General features: G+C 40.8%; 1 protein-coding gene across 2 annotated transcripts in view; it reads left to right on the top strand.

The window, feature by feature from the left end:
* Positions 1-20583, top strand: part of fam219aa (family with sequence similarity 219 member Aa) — a 67382-nt gene that overhangs the window by 1664 nt on the left and 45135 nt on the right. For both annotated transcript variants that reach the window (XM_078551479.1, XM_078551468.1), the window contains exon 2: positions 15889-15988. In XM_078551479.1, the coding sequence (XP_078407605.1) occupies positions 15889-15988 (100 nt within the window). The remainder of the gene's footprint in view (positions 1-15888; positions 15989-20583) is intronic.

The raw sequence follows: 20583 nt of genomic DNA, 5'->3' as shown, positions 1-20583 counted from the left end.
GTGAATTCCCTCTGAAGTGTAATCACTGTTGTTCAGATAAGCATGACAGCTGGGCCCCAAAAATAATAAATGAGATAAATGACCAGTTAATCTATTTTGGTAATATTACTCTGAGAGATAAATGTTGGCCATGTCGCAAAGAGAGCCTCTTGCTCTTTGACTGCTCTTGTTGGATCTTTGTCCATTTGAACAGATTGATCTTGCTAATAGCGCAATATTTCTGACAATGCGGCACTTCCTTAGTGCTGCACTGAAGTGTGAGATTATGTATTCAACCACTGGAAATAGGGCCTTCTGAATTAGAACCTTCTGACTTAAGAGATGTGAGTGCTATAAACTATGCCAAACAAACATCTTAAATACACTTGATTACTGTTTCATTAAAGGTATTCAACATTTCTCAATATGGTCATTTCAAAGCAATCTATGGATAATGCACAGTACAAGTTATTATAGAGGAAAACTGATCTATAATTCACTTAAAATAGAAACTTAAATTATTGCAAAATCAGTATGCGACTTCCAGATGGAAGCAGAGATTTATTGCTAGATTTATTTTATTAGGCTTTCGAAGTTCACTTTGTCTGGGAATACTAATTCACCTTTGATAAATATTCTAAAGAAAATACAGTACTAAGTCACCTGCAGATTACATTGAAGCAAGATATAAAGCTGTCCTAAATCAGAAACAGAAAATGCTGGAAACACTCAGTGGGTCTTGCAGCAACTGTGGAGAGAGAAACAGAGTTCATGTTGCACACCCATGACTTTTTATCAGACACATCACTGAGGTTGGCCATTTTTTTATTATTATTCATTCACTGGATGTGGGCTTATCTGGCTGGGCCAGCATTTATTGCCTATCCCTAGTTGCCCTTGAGAAGGTAGTGGTGAACTGCCTTCTTGAACCGCTGCAGTCCATGTGGTATAGGTACACTCACAGTGCTGTTTGGAAGGGAGTTCCAAGATTTTGACCCAGCGACAGTGAAGGAACAGCGATATATTTCCAAGTCAGGATGATTTTGTTATCATTATCCATAGGCTTGCTTTCCAGCAAAGTCATTGTAATTTACTGAGAAGTTAGAACATTTGCTGATTGTCTCCTTTCTGGGCTCAGGGTTACTCAATGGTTTCCCAAACTGAGATTGGCCATATCAGATCAGACTAGAGCTGAAAACCTTGGATTCTTGGATTGTGTGACTCAGCTGCACCGGGAAGCACTAGGTGCTTTTGCTAGCAGATTAATTGTAATAACCAGTGGTAACAAAAATCAAGCACTTATTTGTTTTTTTTTCTTACTGAACTGTATGAATGCTTAAAATCAGGGCCAATTAGTTAATTTCTCCAGCTGTAAGAAATACATGACTGCACCATAAGCTTCATTATACATCTGTAGACTGTTCTGGAAAATATGGTTTAATAGCCTAATATAAAGTGTCAGAGCAGTTCCACCTAGCAATATTCCAGGCAACTATCTAAATACATGCTAATTTCCTGCGAGCTCTGGTTAATCCAAGTGTTTGGAACAGACCCAGGATCAAGCCATTCCCTTCAGTTGCAGCTATCATGTGGGGCTGTTCTACAATTCATGTTTCTTTTACCAACTGTACTTGTGTAGGAAAATACATTTAAAAATTTATGCATATATGACCTTCTAATATAGTTAAAAGTGCAGCATGTATTTCTCCACCTACTGATGACAATCAAGTAGCGGCTATAAAATGTTTCAGTAAGTTGGGGTACAGTGACAAGGATTCACTATTTGATGCATAGGTTTTGTAACGTCTACCTAGATTTTGAACAGATCAAGTCACAACCAAACGTGATATTTCCAGGTCTGGGAATTATATAAAGCTAGGCGAGAATGTGTGTTGTGAGGAAGATGTAAGGCAGCTACAGGAGGATTTGAACAGACTTAGTGAGTGGGAAAGAACATGGCAAATGGAATATAATGTGGAAAAATGTGAGGTTATTCACTTTGGTAGAAGGAACAGATGTGGAGAGCATCTCCTAAATGCTAGGAAATTAGAAAGTGTAGATGTACAAAGGGACCTGGGTGTCCTTGTCCATAAGTCACTGATGGTTAACATGCAGGTGCATCAAGGAATTAGAAAGGCTAATGGAATGTTAGCCTTTATCGCAAGAGGATTTGAGTACAGGAGTAGTGAAGTCTTTCTTCAATTGTATTGAAGCTTGGTTAGACCGCATCTGGAGTACTTTGTGCAGATTTGGTCCCCTTACCTTAGGATATTATTGCCTTAGAGTGCAACAAAGGTTCACCAGACTTGTTCTGGGGATGGTGGGACTGTCTTATGAAGAGAGATTGGGGAAACTGGGCCTGTATTCTCCAGAGTTTCGAAGAATGAGGGGTGATCTCATTGAAACCTACAAATATTTGAAGGGATAGACAGGATAGATGCAGGTAAGACATTTCCCCTGGTTAGGGAGTCTCGAACCAGGGGACACAATTTCAAAATAAGGAGAAAGCCACTTAGGACTGAAATGAGGAGAAATTTCTTGACTCAGGGTTGTGAATCTTTGGAATTCTCTACCCCAGAATGCTGTGGAAGCTCAGTCGATGAGTATGTTTAAGGTAGAGATTGATAGATTTCTGATTAACAATGGCGTAAAGGGCTGTGGGGATAGTGTGGGTAAAAGGCATTGAATTGTTTGATCACCCATGACTGTATTGAATTGCGGAGCAGGCTCGATGGGCTGAATGACCACCTCCTGTTCCTATCATTCATCAAGGATGCAAAGTCCACTTACAAAAATGCCAGAGATGCTTAACTTAAGGAAAGTCCCTGAGATTGAAACTCCAAAATGTAAGTCACCAATGCTAACAACCATTATTGCAAACAGAAAATGCTGAAAATACCTTTTCATTCAGGTTTCCAGCATCAGTATTTTGCTTTTGCAACCATTATTGCAGTCTTATTCATAGCCAATTTGTTAAAAGGTTGGTTGTACAGTCTTCAATTTACCACAGTTCCTTTTGAGTTGGTTCTCATTTATTTGGTTATAAATGGTTCATGTTGGCACTACTGGTGAAAAGTTTTCCACTTTGGGGTAGGAAAACTGTAAGGAAACCCAATAATAACTCACCACCACTGACGATGGGTATGGTCTCATGAAGATGGTGATTAAATCTGCACTCACCAACAGTGTAATGTGTTGTAGTGTGCTCACAGTCCTCTACTCATTTTGTGAGCCAAATCTTCTTGTACCACAGAAACATTTAAACATGTTACTTAGAGTTGAGGACTACTCGTGTTATTAGTTTTGTCTGATCTTTGTTGTCAATGAGGATGAGCAATGACTTTATCTGCTGAATGGGACGTTAATCCAATGCTTGCAATAGCTGGCTGTATTCTTTAGGACTAGTCGCAATCTGTCCCTAAGGAAAATATGCTTCCAACTGACAACTAAGTATTAAGTGTGGCTAAAAGTGACCAGTCCCTGACAAATCAATATTGGTAATGGTTTAACTTGTACAGCCTTATGGATGTTATTTTGTATCACAAGGTATTTCAACTCATAAGCCATTGACATATAGTACCAAGTTTCTTTGAAATTTGGGCTTTTATAAAAGGACATGTCTTACTGAAATTGTTTTTAATTTCATTGTAATTTGGAAGTTTCAAATTTTCAGCTATTTTAGTTTTGCAAAGCTCCTCCACCCCAAGATGAGAGTTTATTCTGTTCTTGTGATTACAGGACATCCCAATAATTAAAATACTTGAAACCCTTAAGTATTTTATTTCATCAGTAGACTTTGATTTCTCTACTTTTTGTCTACCTTTCTCAACTTTAATTAGCATCTCAAGTGGAATGCTGCAAATAAGTATCTTGTCCAATTTTACATCACAATTGCCATTTACCAAAAACTTTGTGCTTTGGAACATTTCTTTGTTCTGTATTGTATTATCTTCTTTCCTTTCAATATATAAATGCATATCACATAACTATAGATGCACAATATACACACAGATTTTCTAAAATGTCTGCTATGTTTACACTTATTACTGAGTGAGCCACATTTGAGAAACAGACCAAATGGTTTTTAAAATTTTGCAGCAATTTCAAATATTATTGTTCGATGGTTGGTGCTACAATAATTTTTGTTCCAGAGAGGCTAATTAGTCCAAATGATGTATTAAGTTCTTTTGTGTAAATAATATCATTCAATTTTCTATGTCTTCAAGGAGTAGGAACTAGAAGTTTAAACAGTTAAAGACATTTGTGGACTTTTATGTAATTTAACAGGAAAATATGCTTTTATGTACATGAAGAAATTATTAATTGGCAATAATGAATTACAGCAGTCATTGCCAGGCATTAAAGATCTGAAAGTACTTGTTTTTTACTACAAGTGCAACCTACTGATTTCATAAGCAGCCAAAATACTTGCAGATTGACTTAACAACATAATGAACAAGCCATTTGTAAAGAACTTGAATATTGCTGAAGAGAGCGATTTTGCTGAAGCTTTTTGTTTAATGGTTTCTCCACTACTGTCTACTGCAATCCTGCCTTCACTGGTCAATATATGCATTGGAATTCATACAGCTCTACGCACTATAAAAGTGATCTTATCAGTAGTCTTGTAAATAGGACCTTAGCCATTTTCTACCTTGCAAGCCTGATGCAGAAATAGAGCGCACCAAAGCTATGCTGCACGGCAATAGCTATCCTAATCGAACCATTGCTTGCTGTGTATCGTGCAAACTCGCAAATGGGCCAAAGACTGTCACCTTCGGATTGAAAAGTGCCCGGTCTACTACAAATTACCCTGGAAAGGCAAAGTATCTCAAAACTTTGAACAACAGGTTAAGAAAGCCATTTCACATTGCTGGAATGCTGTGGCATCGCCAATGGTATTTTCCACTAATAGGATGCTACTGTCAGCCCAAAAAGATGCTGCACTTTCCACACAATTGTGCCATGTTGTGTGTGAATTTCAGTGCTAATGCAATGCTAAGTAGATAGGCTGTACGTCCCAACAATTGGCTGAATCAAACAACATGTTCCTCTGGCTATTCATAACAGGCAGAGTACAAATCGTATTCAACCAGTCTGCATTTGCAAAACCAAAACAAAACGTCTACTTAGATGTGATTCTATGATTGGGCAGCACTTGCTGAACAATCCTGAGTGTGCCAATAGCTACACTAACAACCAACTTAAGATGATCAGGTGAGCTCATAACGTGGCTCCTTCATGCTTGCTAGAAATGACATACGTTCATGCAGGGATCCGTTCTCTGCAAACAAAAGGAATATTTTCAAGACTTGCACCGTTTTGAATTACCCGGAAACATAGGGAACCTATGGTTTCCCATTGCTTTCTCAATGGCAATGCCTCTGCTAATCATCAGAAGTGTGGCATCACCACCAATGCCGTACTTCTCAGTACTGCTCTTGTATATCCTCCTAAGTTACAAACTAAAGTTTTAGACTACATCTTGAAACTGCAGTTTCTGACTTGGGGCAGCACTGTGGGTGTACCTACACCACATGGACTGCAGCTTTTCATGAAGGCAGCTCACCACCACCATCTTGAGGGCAATTAGGAATGAGCAATAAATGTTACCTTAGTCAGCAATGCCCACATCCCGTATTAGAATATTTTTTAAAAATGCCAACCAATCAGCACTCTTCTGTAGTATAAATTTTTATGATGGTTTGAAATTTGTCATTCTTGCTTTTATTTTGATGAGTACAAGATGAAAAGCTTTGGCAACATGTCTCTCTTTTGAGCAATATCATGAACGGAATTCAATGACCAAGATCTTTATCCACCAAGAACCTAAAATGTTCTAAAAGGGGCAATACAAACCCTTAAATAATCTCTACACTAGTCTTTTTTTTTCCTTAATTAGTAAGTATCAGTATCATACATGGCCATTAAGTAGCTTCATTGGATTTCAATTTGGTACCAAAAGTCATTTGCTTTTCCCGGTAGTAGCAGTATATTCACAAAGCCCTTGTACTGCTAGAGACAAGTGATTTCACATTCAATCTCTTGTTCCATTCATTTTTGAACATTAATTTATTCATCTTGATAATTTAAATACTCTAGCTGATTTTGAACCAATTTAAGCAACTTCTGTGTTAGAAAATGAATGTTGATTTGTTAAAATTGCATCAGCATATGCTTCCTAGCTACAAAACATATGCTCAGAGCATAGCATGATAGAATTTCATGTCCAATTTGAGGGGGGTGAAGTGTGGGTCCCAGACACAGGTTTTAAACCTGAATAAAGGTATTTATAAAGGTATGAAGCCAGATCTATCTAAAGTGAAATAGGTTAAAAGGTAGGACAGCAGTGATGCAGTAGCAGACTTTTAAGGAGATATTTAATAACTCTCAGCAAAGATTTATCCCATTAAGAAAGATTCTTTGAGAAGGATGCATCATCTGTGGCTGAATAAAGAAATTAAGGATTGTACCAAATTGGCTTAGTTGTAGGAGGCAGAGGGTGATGACAGAAGGATGCTGTGATGACAGAAGGATGCTTTAGTGACTGGAAGCCAGTGTCCAGTGGCATACCACAGGGATCTATGCTCGGTCCCCTATTATGTGTCATTCATATAAACGACACAGATGACTATGTGGGCGGTAGGATTAGTAAGTTTGCGGATGACACAAAGATTGGCCGGGTGGTTGAGTGTCTTGGGCTACAGGAAGATATAGACAGGATGGTCAAATGGGCAGATAAGTGGCAGATGGAATTTAATCCTGAAAAGTGTGAGGTGATACACTTTGGAAGGAGTAATATGACAAGGAAGTATTCAATGAATGGCATGATACTAGGAAGTTCTGAGGAACAAAGGGACCTTGGCGTGTGTGTCCATAGATCTCTGAAGGCAGAGGGGCATGTTAGTGGGGTGGCGAAAAAGGCATATGGGACACTTGCCTTTATCAATGGAGGCATAGATTACAAAAGTAGGGAGGTCATGTTGGAGTTGTATAGAACCTTGGTGAGGCCACAGCTGGAGCACTGTGTGCAGTTCTGGTCGCCACATTATAGGTAGGATGTGATTGCACTGGATGGGGTGCAGAGGAGATTCACCAGCATGTTGCCTGGGATGAAACATTGAAGTTATGAAGAGAGATTGGATAGACTTGGGTTGTTTTCGTTGGAGCAGAGAAGACTGAGGGGCGACCTGATCGAGGTGTACAAGATTATGAGGGGCATGGACAGGATGGATAGGGAGCAGCTTTTCCCCTTAGTTGAAGGGTCAGTCACAAGGGGGCATAAGTTCAAGGTGAGGGGCAGGAGGTTTAGGGGGGATGTGAGGAAAAACTTTTTTACCCAGAGGGTGGTGACGGTCTGGAATGCACTGCCTGGGATGGTGGTGGAGGCGGGTTGCCTTGCATCCTTTAAAAAGTACCTGGATGAGCACTTGGCATGTCATAACATTCAAGGCTATGGGCCAAGTGCAGGTAAATGGGATTAGGTAAGTAAGTCAGGTGTTTCTCACGTGTTGGTGCAGACTCGATGGGCCGAAGGGCCTCTTCTGCACTGTGACTCTATGAAAGAAATACTAAAATCTGCAGAGATTAATGGTAGGTCAGAATTTAAGAACCAGCAAGGAATGGCTTTTAAAAAGGGAGAAATTTGTGTATGAGAGAGAACTAGCTAGTAATATAAAAACAGATAATAAGAGTTTCTACAAGTATTCAAATAGGAAAAGAGTAACTAGTGTTGGTCCTCTAGAGAGAGAGTCTGAGGAATTGATAATGGAAAACATGGAAATGGCAGAGGCATTAAACAAATATTTTTTGCCTGCCTTCACAGTAGAAGACTTAGAAAACTTCCAAAGATACTTGAAAATCTAAAGGTGCATGGGAGGGAGGAACTTAAAACAATCACTAGGGAAAAGATGCCGGGAAAGCTATTAGTCCTAAAGGATGACAAGTTCCCAGGACTAGATGGCTTGCATCCTAGGATCTTAAAGGAAGTGGTTGCAGAGATAATAGATGCATTGGTTAAAACCTTCCAGACTTCCTTGGGTTCTGGAAGGTCCCCAAGGGGTTGGAAAGTAGCTAATGTAACACCTTTGTTCAAGAAAGGAGTGAGACAGAAACAGGAAACTACAGGCCAGTTAGCCTAACATCTGTCATAGGGAGATTGCTAGAATCCATTATTATGGAGGTTATAGCAGGATACTTAGAAAAACATAATGCAATCAGCCAGAGTCAACATGACTTTGTGAAAGTGAAGCCATGTTTAATTAATTTATTAGACTGCTTTGAGCAAGTAACAAGCAAGGTGGATAAAGGGAAACCTGTAGTTGTGGTGTACTTGAATTTCCAAAAGGCATTTGATAAGATGCCACATCAAAGGTTACTACATAAGATAAGAGCACATGGTGCAGAGGGTAACATATTAGCATGGTTAGCTAAGAGTAAGCAGAGAGTAGGGATAAATGGGTCTTTTTTGGGGTTGGCAAGCTATAACTAGTGGAGTGCCACAGGGATCACTGTTGGGGCCTCAACTATTTACAATCTAAATCAATGATTTAGATGAAGGGACTGAAAGTATGGTAGCTAAATTTTCTGATGACACCAAGATAGGTAGGAAAGTAGGTAGCCAAGAGGAGGTAGAGAGTCTGCAAAGGGGTATAGGTTAAATGAGTGGGCATAAATTTGGCAGATGGAGTATAATGTCGGAAAATGTGTACTTGTCCACTTTAGACAGAAGAATAGAAAAACAGAATGCTATTTCAGTGGAGAGACTGAAGAACTCTGGTACAGAAGGATCTGGATGCCCTGGTACATGAATCACAACATTAGTATGCAGGTACAGCAAGTAATTAGACAGGCAAATTGAATATTGGATGAACAAACTAAATTAGTAGCCTGGAAAATTTCTTACTAATAGGATTCTGTATTATATCAAGTGACTTGGTTTCATCATTCTATTCAATTATCTGCCGAAACACAAATGAATGAGCGGTTTTGGTCAGTGACATAAAAATTTAACAAAACAGTGCAATTATAATTATAGCTTCACTGTTTTTAGTAAAGTTACATTTATAGTTTTTAGAGTTAGAATTTAGAGTTTTAGTTTCACTTTAAAAAGGTGCTTGCATTTCTAATGAGAGTTTACGACTTAAGAAGTTAAGTAAACGAACAAGAGGAAGAATTGGACTGTTGCCTAGCAACAGGAGTCCAGAGAGGCAGGTCCCTCCCACAGACACGCACACAAGAAGAAAGGCAGCAGTTTGTTGGAGAACAGCTGCCAAACAGAAGCCCCCTAGAAGGGCCAAATAGCCAGATCCAAGCTAAAGTTGGTTGAAAGCTGCCAGAGAAAGACTGGCGCAAAGGGGACAGATAGCCAGTCTGAAGCTAAAGAGAAACCCCAAAAATGCAGAAGTGGAAGAAGGGGGAAGCCCAAGCAGACCTAGTCAAAGGAAGGACAGGAACCTGGAAAAGGTCCTGTTAAGTGAAATTGAGTGAGGAGCAGAGAGAAGGGCTCTAACCTTCAGATTTAGAGTCAAAAGCTGCAGAAAGCAGATTTAATGCGAGAACAGCTTGCAAGAGGCAAGAAGCCCCAAAGAGATGGCTGAAGGTCTGTAACTCTTTGCTATGGACATGTGAAGCAGTGACACCTTTGACGGCTGAGTCAGTGAGAGGGAGTGCGTGGAAGACAGCTCGAATGCATGTGGTGACCTAGGAAAGAAGAACATCAGAAGAAGTGTTTGAAACCCTAGAGGTGAACCCTTGTGGAAGGGTCTGAGAGAAAGTGTTGGTTTGGGAGAAGATTCCAAGGTGAGGTCTTGGAGAGTGGAGTTTGGAAACCCTTATATAAAAGACAGAGTTCAGTGAGACTGGTTGACTCACGATGTGACATGCGTCTGGGGGAAGTTGAGGAGAGATCCAGAGCATCTGGTTCAGGTGACATCTGTCACTTGGTTTCAGAGTGTGGTGTGTTTGACCAAAGTATGCTTATTGGTACGTGAGGCGGGTTGCCTCACATCCTTTAAAAAGTACCTGGATGAGCACTTGGTACATCATAACATTCAAGGCTATGGATCAAGTGCTGGTAAATGGGATTAAGTAGGTAGGTCAGGTGTTTCCCACATGCCCGTGCAGACTCGATGGGCCGAAGGGCCTCTTCTGCACTCTGTGATTCTGTGAACAGCTGGAGGCGGCCATTTAACCCGTTCGACCTGCTCCACCATTCAATACAATCATGGCGGATCAAACACTTCAATGTCTTATCTATTCTCATAACCTTTTACATTATTATTTAATCAGAAATCTATCAATCTCTACCTTAAACATCCTCAATGACTGAGCTTCCATGGCCCTCTGGGGTAGAGAATTCCAAAGATTCATAACCCTCAAAGTAAAGAAATTTCTCCTCATGTCAGTCCTAAGTGGCTTCCCCCTTATTTTGAAATTGTGTGCCCTGGTTCTTGATTCCCCAACCTGCATCTACCCTGTCTATCCCTTTTAAGTATTTTCACAGAATCTTAACGGCACAGAAGGAGGCAATTTGACCCATTGTGTCTGCACCTGCTCTCCAAATGAGCATTATGACCTAGTGCCATTGCCCTGTCTTTTCCCTGTACCTCTGCACCTTGTTTCTAATGCCCTCTTGAATGCCTCAATTGAACCTGCCTCCACCACACTTCCAGGCAGTGCATTCCAGACCTGTTCCACTCATGTGAAAAAGTTTTTTCTCATGTCACATTTGCTTTTTTTGCAAATCACTTTGAATCTGTGCCGTCATGTTCTTGATCCTTTTGCAAGTGGGAACACCTTCTCCCTACCTGCTCTGTCCGGCCCCCTCATGATTTTGAAAACTTCTATCAAGTCTCCCCATAACCTTCTCCATTCCAAGAAAAACAGTCCCAACTTCTCCAATCTATCCTCACAGCTGAAGTTTCTCATCTGTGGGACAATTCTTGTAAACCTCTTCTGCACTCTCTCCAATGTGTTCACATCCTTCCTAGAATATGGTGTCCAGAACTGTACACAATATTCCAGCTGAGGCTTTTGTAGGTTTCAGTGAGATCACCCTCATTCTTCGAAATTCTAGAGAATACCTGTCCAGTTTCCCCAATCTCTCCATAAGACAGTCCCACCATCCCCTAATGAGCCGAGTGAACCTTCGTTGCACTCCGACTATGACAATAATATCCTTTCTGAGGTAAGGTGACCAAAACTGCACACAGTACTCCAGGTGTGGTCTAACCAAGCTTCTATACAGTTGAAGCAAGACTTCACTACTACTGTACTCAAATCCTCTTGCGATAAAAGCTAACATTCCATTAGCCTCCTAATTGCCTACTTCACCTGCATGTTAGCTTTCAGTGACTTATGGACAAGGACACCCAGGTCCCTTTGTACATCTACACTTTCAAATCTCTTATCATTTAGGAAATATCCTGCGCATCAGTTCCTTCTACCAATGTGGATAACCTCACATTTTTCCACATTATATGCCATCTGCCATGTTCTTTCCCACTCACTAAGTCTGTCCAAATCCTCCTGTTTACATCTTCCTCACAACACACATTCCCGCCTAGCTTTGTATCATCCGCGAACATGGAAATATTACATTTGGTCCCCACATCCAAATCATTGATATATATTGTGAACAGCTGGGGCTCAAGTGCTGATCCTTGCAGTACCCCGCTAGTTACAGCCTGCCAACGTGAGAATGATCCGTTTATTCCTATTCTGTTTTCTGCCTGTTAGCCAATCCTTAATCCATGCCAGTATATTGCCTCCTCTCCCATGTGCTTTTATTTTGCTAATCAATCTTCTGTAGGGGACTTTATCTAAAGCTTTCTGAAAATCCAAGTATACTACGCCTATCAACTCTCCTTTATCAATTTTGTTAGTAACACCCTCAAAAAAACTCCCAAGTTCATCAAACGTGATTTCTCATTTGCAAACTCATGCTGACTATGCCCAATCAGATCATGATCATCCAAGCATCCATTTATCACATCCTTTTATAATGGATTCTAGCATTTTCCCTACTACTGATGTAAGGCTAACAGGTCTGTAGTTCCCTGTTTTCTCTCTCCCTCCCTTCTTAAATAGTGGGGTGACATTTGCTATCTTCTAATCTACAGGAACCATTCCAGAATCTATAGAATTTTGAAAAATGATCACCAATGCATCCACTATCTCTGTAGCAACCTCTTTCAACACTGAGATGCAGAATATGAGGTCCCAGGGACTTTAAAACTTTCAGTCCCATTAATTTCTCCTATACAACCTTCTTACTTATACTAATTTCCTTCAACTCTTCATTCTCCCTAGTCTGGGAAATTTCCTGGATCTCCCTCTGTGAAAACAGACATAAAGTAATCATTTTGCTTCCCTGACATTTCTCTATTCTCCATTGTAAATTCTTCTGACTCTGCCTGTAATGGGCCCACATTTGTCTTAGCCAAACGCTTCCTTTTTACATACCTATAAAAGCTTGTATGGTCCGTTTTTATGTTTTTTGCTAGATTGCATTCATATTCTATTCTCCCTTTATGCACTCAGGTGTACTTCTTCGTCAGGCATTCTCTTATAAGATATATCAATCTTAAAGTTATTTACTTCTGGAGGGACCACCCATAAGTATGTCACTCTGGAGAATTCTCCTCAGCTCCGGCTATCATCAGAGGTGAAATTTACGTTTACCCTCAATTGACTGTGGATGCCTCAGTCCCTTGTTCTGGTTACTTTTTCAATACTTCCAAGCCACCTGCTTGTTGATTTCTTTGCCACAAATCTTTGTGGAGACTACAGAGATTCTGTAGCACTGTAGACTCTTCCACTAATTTCAAACCAGACAATCATCCAGCTCTGGTTCCTTCACAAAATTCAAACTGAGATTAAGCCTCACCCGTATTATCCATGGTCAATTATGAAGTTAGTTTATACTCAGTTTACAGTGCAGGCCTATCTAACTGTCATTTACTTTGGCAATTTTCTGAACTGCAAACCACCCACAAAACACCAGATAAATTGAAAGCAGAGAACCATCCCCCTTCTCCAAGCTCCAACCACCTCCATAACGATGTAGCCTGTTCTGAGATGTCCCCACACCAGCTTTTAGATTAATAATCTTTCGTTTACAATTTCTCCTTTGATCTGAAGAAATAAATGGGATTTACAACCTTTCATGATTTATTGAATGTTTTTACACTAACTCTACCTCCCAAAACAAAAAAAAATTCTCTGGACAGCCACTACTGCAGAATGACAGATGTTATTTCTCCAGTTCTTTAGCTAAGTTAGCCTACCTGCTGTTTTATAGCTCTGTCTCTTCTATTCTGAATTTATGAAACAAACATGGGCCACTTCTTGAACTGCTATTTCTTTAGATGCCCTGGCAATCTCTAAAGCCCAGCATTTTAATTACCTTATCTTTATAGCTTTAGCAGTTTGGTACTGCGTGTTTCTGAAAAAAGACACTTTGTCGAAGCCTTTCATCTTGCACTCATCAGGGCAATCACATGAATACCAATGTCGGGAGCAACAACTTTATATTGTGTGAGAAAAGAGTGCTGATTGGTTGGCAAGTGGACACTGGCAGAAGCATTGTGATGGAGAATGCACCAGTTAATGGTAACTGACAGCATCATAGGGCGTATCAAAGACATCCTGTGGAATAATGGCTACCCTGATCAGATCATTTTGCGCTATATTACGTGCAAGCTCATGGATGGGCCTAAGGCTTTCATTTTTGGCACTGAAAAGTACCCAGTCTACCTCAGATTACCCTTCCAGGGTAATCTATCTCAAAAATTTGAGCAACAGGTGAAGCTAGCTGTTTCATGCTACTACTATGCAGTAGCAACACGAGTGGTATTCACCACTAACAGGATGCTGCCGTCAAGCCAAAAAGCCACACAAATGAATAATGTGGTATATGAATTTCAGCGCCAGTGTGCTGCTAGGTATGTAGGCAGTACCTCCCAAGGATTGGCTGATCGTATCAAACAGCATGCCCCTTCCGCTATTAACAATGGGCAAGGTACAGACCATACCCTAATAGCCCGTACTTGTGTCCAACATTCGCTGCAATTCTGTGATTGAACAACATTTGCTAAATAATCCTCAGTGCGTTAAAAAATTATGCTGACGACCAATTTAAGATTCAGTCGGGATTGCAGTGTGGCGCATTTGCGTGTACTAGAAGCTATATATATTAATATACAGGGCCCTGTTCTTTGCAGACAGAAAGAACACATACACACATTGCATCTGTTTTAGCTAAACAAAAAAAGTGACAGCCATTCGCTGGTTCATTCCTCAGCAATGCCTTGACCATCCTGAGTCAAGCTGCTTGGTTTAAATTTTAAACAATGCTTGGCAGTTAAATGTCAGTCACTATTAACTGGTGCATTCTCCATGACAATATCTTTACCAATCAGAGCCCACTTGTCAACCAATCAGCACTGTCTTCTCATACAGTATAAAGTTGTTGCTTTCACTGACATTGGTATTCTTGTGATTGTCCTGATGAGTGCAAGATGGAAAGCTTTGACAAATGTCTTTTTTCAGCAATACTCAAGCTTTATAGCCTTACTCGCCCCAGAACTAAAACTTACCTCTAAAATATTAACATGAACCTTGAACTAGTTATCGCAACAATTTGTACAGAGCCTTGCACAGACCACATAGAGCATGGCTTTGGGTCATGAGGAGATTTTGGGATTGGGCGCTCGGAGGCAGCAGTGCTGCCCGTAGATTCCAGACTGCTTTCTGACAACGTGAAGCCCCTTTAAATCTTTGTGACTTTTTTGGTGGGCGTGACATAATGGACTGCAATCTGAGGACCACTTGCTGCTGCAAAAAAGACCTGTGAATAGGTAGGTGTTCATTTATTTTTGGAGAAACCCTGCCTCCACATCAGCTCCCCCCAACAAGGGAGCTGGGGCAGGGGAACGAACGAAAAGGGGTGATGGGGCATGCTCAATTCCATTTCTTCCCCCCTCAAGAACTGAAGTCTTTCCCCTCCCAGCCCCCCACAACAACTCTCATACCCACCAAATTTGGGAAGCGCTGGCATTTGGGAGTACAGCATTCCTATCTTGTTACCGCACCTCCAGAAGACTTTACTGGCTTGGAGGGAGATTCATCAAAATTATATCAATGCTTCATGAGTTACATAATGAGGGCACATTATTATTGCATTGGCTTTTATTCCCTTGAGCACTGAAGATTGAGGGATGTTCTAATCAACATAGTTTATCTGCATCTTTGCGAATTTAACTATTTCCTCTGGTGGGACAATCAAGAAAAAAAGGGCATACTCATAGTATTAGAGTTAAGCCACTCCAGAGCAAAATCAGAAAGCACATCTTCACAGGAAGGTTAGCAGGCATCCTGAACTTTTCCCCCAAAAGTCTGCGATTTGATAGGACTTTGGATCTTCCAAGACACAGCTAGATTTTTACAAAGCAAAATACTGCAGGTGTTGGAAATCTGAAACAAAAACAAAATGCTGGAAATACTCAGCAGGACTGGCAGTAGTTGTGGAGAGAAAAACAGTTAACATTTCTGATCGATGACCTTTCATCAGAACAGAGGTTATTTTTTAGTTAAGGCTGTCGGGTATGGAGCAAAGGCAGGTAAATGGAGTTGAGATATAGATCAGTCGAGATCTAAATGAATGGCAGAGAAGGCTCCAGGGGCTGAATGGCCTACTCCTGTTCCTCTGTAGAAATCAAACTGGTAAAGTTTTTATGCAAGCATTATGCTAATTCATTTAAGTTACTAAGCTTCAAAATTAGTTTGCTGTGTGCATGTCAAATAAGCAATGTTACTGTGTCATATATTCTTGACACAGTATTTCAAAATATTGCTTTACATACTTTTAGACAGTATGATAATAATCCATTTTGTCATTCCAAACAGGATCCCACAGCCACCTCCATCTCTGAAGGTGAGTGTGACACCCGAGAGGGCGAGACTGTGGCAATGAATTACAAGCCATCCCCACTGCAGATGAAAATAGGTGAGCTACAACGTCTGAATATGATATTGGGTTTACTTAATTCTCTGTTTATGTTATGAACAAATCATTGGCTACTTCCATGTTAACGTTCAAGACTGAGCTGTTTGTTTTTAATATGAGGATACTACAGTTGAACGGAACATAATATATTCTTGCTTGTATATTTTATTTGGTAGTTTTGCTGCAGTTTCATTCCCATGGGCACAGTACACAAATTTACTGCTGTAAAATGGCTCTAAATTTAGTTCACAGAATAGAAGAGGAAAATCCCAGCTCTGATGCCGGTTTGCGCTGTGCAGTAAAATACAGGAATTTTAAAAATCTTTCTATTATTCCACTTTCCTCTATTTCACAAACATGGTAAAATACAAAGTGTATGTTTTTTTTTTGAAGTACACAAAATCTAGCTCAACTATGTTGATACAAAACACCTGTGGTATAAACATTGAAGAACTTTGCTGATTCACGCAAAATATTTACTTCACTTCATTTATATTTTGAGTGTGTTATGGCAAATAGTTCCTTTTATATAGTTCTTGTGTTGCAGTTTGCTGTGACTATTACAGATGGGGTGCTGTGTCAGGATTCTCTTGCCCAACGAAACATTATTGACAATGGTTTTTCTAACATGACAGGAGTTGATACAAACTTCTGACATTCCAAGCAATTGAGCATGTGCCTCCTGCTTAACTGGTTAGATTGATCTCTGAATCTTGATAATATTTGAGTTAAATTCAGTTTTATAAATTGCACTATAGATTTTCCTAATGCTATCATTTTATAACTACAAAACATTTGGCCCATTTGAGGGCAATATTTATAGAGCAGGGAGGAATGGAAAACTCAAGTGTTGAACGTCAGCATGTGTAAAGGCTGTACCTAGTGTGATGCTGTATTTAGTCATCAAAACCATATAGAACTGGTTGATAAAGGTGGATCACATAACATGGAAAATAATGGTGTGTAACTTCCCCTCTCCCCAGCGTCGGATTTGGGGGGGGATACCTCAAAGATGTGCTGGGGGATCCCTCTGGCAAGTTCTCAGGCAAGGGTTTGCATGGCGATTGCCCAGAAGTACACACTTCCTCTGGACAATTGTGCTGCACTGGGAACCACCCAAAAATGCGATTTAAATCGCAAACTTTGATGGTTCTGCCAAGGTTACAGGGTTATACCAGTAGTTACCCAGAAAAGGTTAGAAGAATTGAGACCTTGTCTAACTTCTTGGTCACTATTGTAAAGATCCAGACTGACCCCCACAGGAACCCACCCCACAAACGACCTTCGACAATCCCACCCCCCGGCCAACCAACCTCGGACCCCCTCCCCAACCTTGGCTCCCTGCCCAGATCTCAGACACCCACTTGACCTGCAGACCCCTTCCACCCGACCTGACTATGCCCCCAACCCGACCTCAGGGCACACCCCCCACCCCCCCCACCCCCTCAAACTGACCCAAACTCGGGACTACTCCTGCACCGACCCGACCTTGGGACACCCCCCACCTTCCCGTCCTGACCTCAGGTATATATTTATAAAATATATAAATCTAAAAATACTAACTAAGCATCAGTTTTGAAACTACTTTTTGATTTGTCTCGTGCTGCTCTTTTTTCTTCTTTCCCAAGTATACTGGTATATTTAAATAGTATACTTCATTTAACAATGTAGTAATGAGTAATATAGTGTGATGTGGTCTTGTGGCACAGTGGATAGCATCCCTACCTCTGAACCAGAAATCCTGGGTTCAAGTCCCACTCCTGGACGTGATGGTCAAAGAAGGGAAAGTATAGTAATTGAATTCTCAGTTTGGGAAGGGCATAACAGGAGCTAGGAATAATTGAGAAATAAACATCTGCAGAGCACAATACCACCTTTAGCCCTGATAAAGATCCGCATTTCTCTCTAGTTTTTAAATATCATCTGAATTCCCTGTTACAATCTGCTGGCAGAATGCAGACATATCTACAACAGAGGCTGTAGATACTATGATGATACTTATATGGGGTGAGTTCCTTGCGGGAGTGGTAGTCCTCTTAAAATAAAAAAAGATGAAGATTATTAGAATTGGGTTCCAAGAAGTGAAATTGTAGATGAAGCAATTTTGTAGCAGATAAATGGCCATTCATTGTTGGTAGGAGTGACCATCACACAGTCCTTGTGGAGACAAAGTCCTGTCTTCACATTGAGGATAACGTCTGTTGAAGGGTCATGAGGACTCGAAACGTCAACTCTTTTCTTCTCCGCCGATGCTGCCAGACCTGCTGAGTTTTTCCAGGTAATTCTGTTTTTGTTTTGGATAACGTCCATTGTGTTGTGTGGCACGACCACCGTGCTAAATGGGATAGATTTTGAACAGATCTAGCAACTCAAGACTGGGCATCCATGAGGCGCTGTGGGCCATCAGCAGCAGCAGAATTGTACTTAACCACAATCTGTAACCTCATGGCCCGGCATAGCCCCCACTCTACCATTACCGGCCAAGCCAGGGGATCAACCCTGGACCAATGAAGAGTGCAGGAGGGCATGCCAGGAGCAGCACCAGGCGCACCTAAAAATCAGGTGTCAACCTGGTGAAACTTTTAACACAGGACCACTTGTATGACAAACAGCACAACCAGCTCACAACAGAACTAAGTGATTCCACAACCAGCACATCAGATCTAAGCTCTGCAGACCTGCCACATCCAGTCGTAAATGGTAGTGGACAATTAAACAACTAACTGGAGGAGAACAAGGCCCCTCAAATATCCCCATCCTCCATGATGGGGGAACCCAGCACATCAGTGCAAAAGACAATGCTGAAGCATTTGCAGCCAGAGTTGTTGAGTGGGATGATCCATCTTAGCCTCCTGCTGAAGTCCCCAGCATCACAGATGCCAGTCTTCAGACAATTCAATTCACTCCACGTGATATCAAGAGACGGCTGAAGGCACTGGATACTGCAAAAGCTGTGGGCCGTGACAGCATTCAGGCAATAGTACTGACGACTTGTGCTCCAGAACTTGCCATGCCCCTAGCCAAGCTGTTTCAGTACAACCATAACACTGGCATCTGCCCAGCTATGTGGAAAATTGCCCAGGTGTGCTTTGTCCACAAAAAGCAGGACAAATCCAGCCCAGCCAATTACTGCCCATCAGTCTACTCGATCATTAGCAAAGTGATGGCAAGTGTCATCAACAGTGCTATCAAACAGCACTTATTCAGAAATAACCTGCTCACTGATGTTCAGTTTGGGTTTGCCAGAGCCACTCAGCTCCTGACCTCATTACAGCCTTGGTTCAAACATGGACAACAGAGCTGAACTCCAGAGGTGAGGTGAGACTGACTGCCTTTGCCTTAAGCACATCTATAAATGCAGAACAACAAATATCTGTGAACTAATTGAGTATTCAGATTATACAAACTGGAAACTCAAATGGCCTATAACAAGTACTTGCAGCCTGAAACTATATTATGCCCCTAAACCACCTGAAATGTCATAACGTATGCAGTCTGTTTTACATGGAATTTTGTTCAGGTTTGGGAAGGGGTGCCAAGTCTGAGAGCACTGCCGTATTTCAGGATACCAAGACCTACATAGTTGACTCTTGATTGTCCAACTGAAGTGGCCTTGTATTTTGTATTATGAGAGCATTTAACTGTGTGGAAAATAGATTAAAGATTGTTTTGTTTTATATTTGTTTTCTAGATGTGGTGATCATGATAAGGTCGCACTTCCCCTTAGCTGATTTGTTTTTATAATTGAGTGATTCGCTTAGTCACTTCAGAGTACACTAATGAGGGACTGGAATCATGTATATAGGTCGGATTATCTGGGGTTGGTAAATTATTTTACCTGAAGGACATCAGTGAATCGGTTGGTTTTTATGGTGGCTGATTATAGCCATTTGTTTTGCTCTTGCCACCCAACGAGCCACTGGATTTACTGAATTTAGTTTTACATGGTGAGATTTGAACTCTGAAGCTCTAGGTTGGCAATTTAGCATCACAACACAATGCTATCACAATCTGTATTCTGTGCACAAATATGAACAAAACTGCTAGCAACTCAGGCAAGTAAAGAAAACAATCAATCACCGAAAACTTGAGCTTTACTCCCAAGACATAAAACGGATCATTAAGTGGGCTTAAAGCCCATTTGGATTTGTGGACCCAGGGACTTTTCATCTAGAAGGATGAAATTAATCATCCAGCCACTGAAATCCAAGCAGTTTGCCCAAACAGTCTGATAACAATTGACTTTAAGTCATTGTACTTTTACCCAAATCAAGGAATCTCTCAAAGTAAATCCAAATGAGCACTGGCAGAGTGAATTGCTCATACAATATACTGCAATTTATTCTGACATGAGTCCCTTGTGACCTTTAACTGCTAGTTAATGGCACTGACTCCACTGAAACAGGACGAGTACTTGAATGAAACACTGACTAATTGGTCCAAGTGAGTTTGGCTGCTTCATTAGAGTAGTTCAACAATCCAACTCTCCATAATTGGGGAAAGTTAGTCACATAGGAGCTGTTGCTTTAGTGAACTACATTTCAAATATTAGACGAGACAATTAAGGCAGAGTGCTCAGCTGTGAGAATAAGCTT

This window comes from Cetorhinus maximus, chromosome 1, assembly GCF_964194155.1.
Source record: "Cetorhinus maximus chromosome 1, sCetMax3.hap1.1, whole genome shotgun sequence".
NCBI classification, from domain to species: Eukaryota; Metazoa; Chordata; class Chondrichthyes; order Lamniformes; family Cetorhinidae; genus Cetorhinus; species Cetorhinus maximus.
Note: the sequence above shows the minus strand (reverse complement) of the source record. Positions and strands in the feature narration are given on the sequence as shown.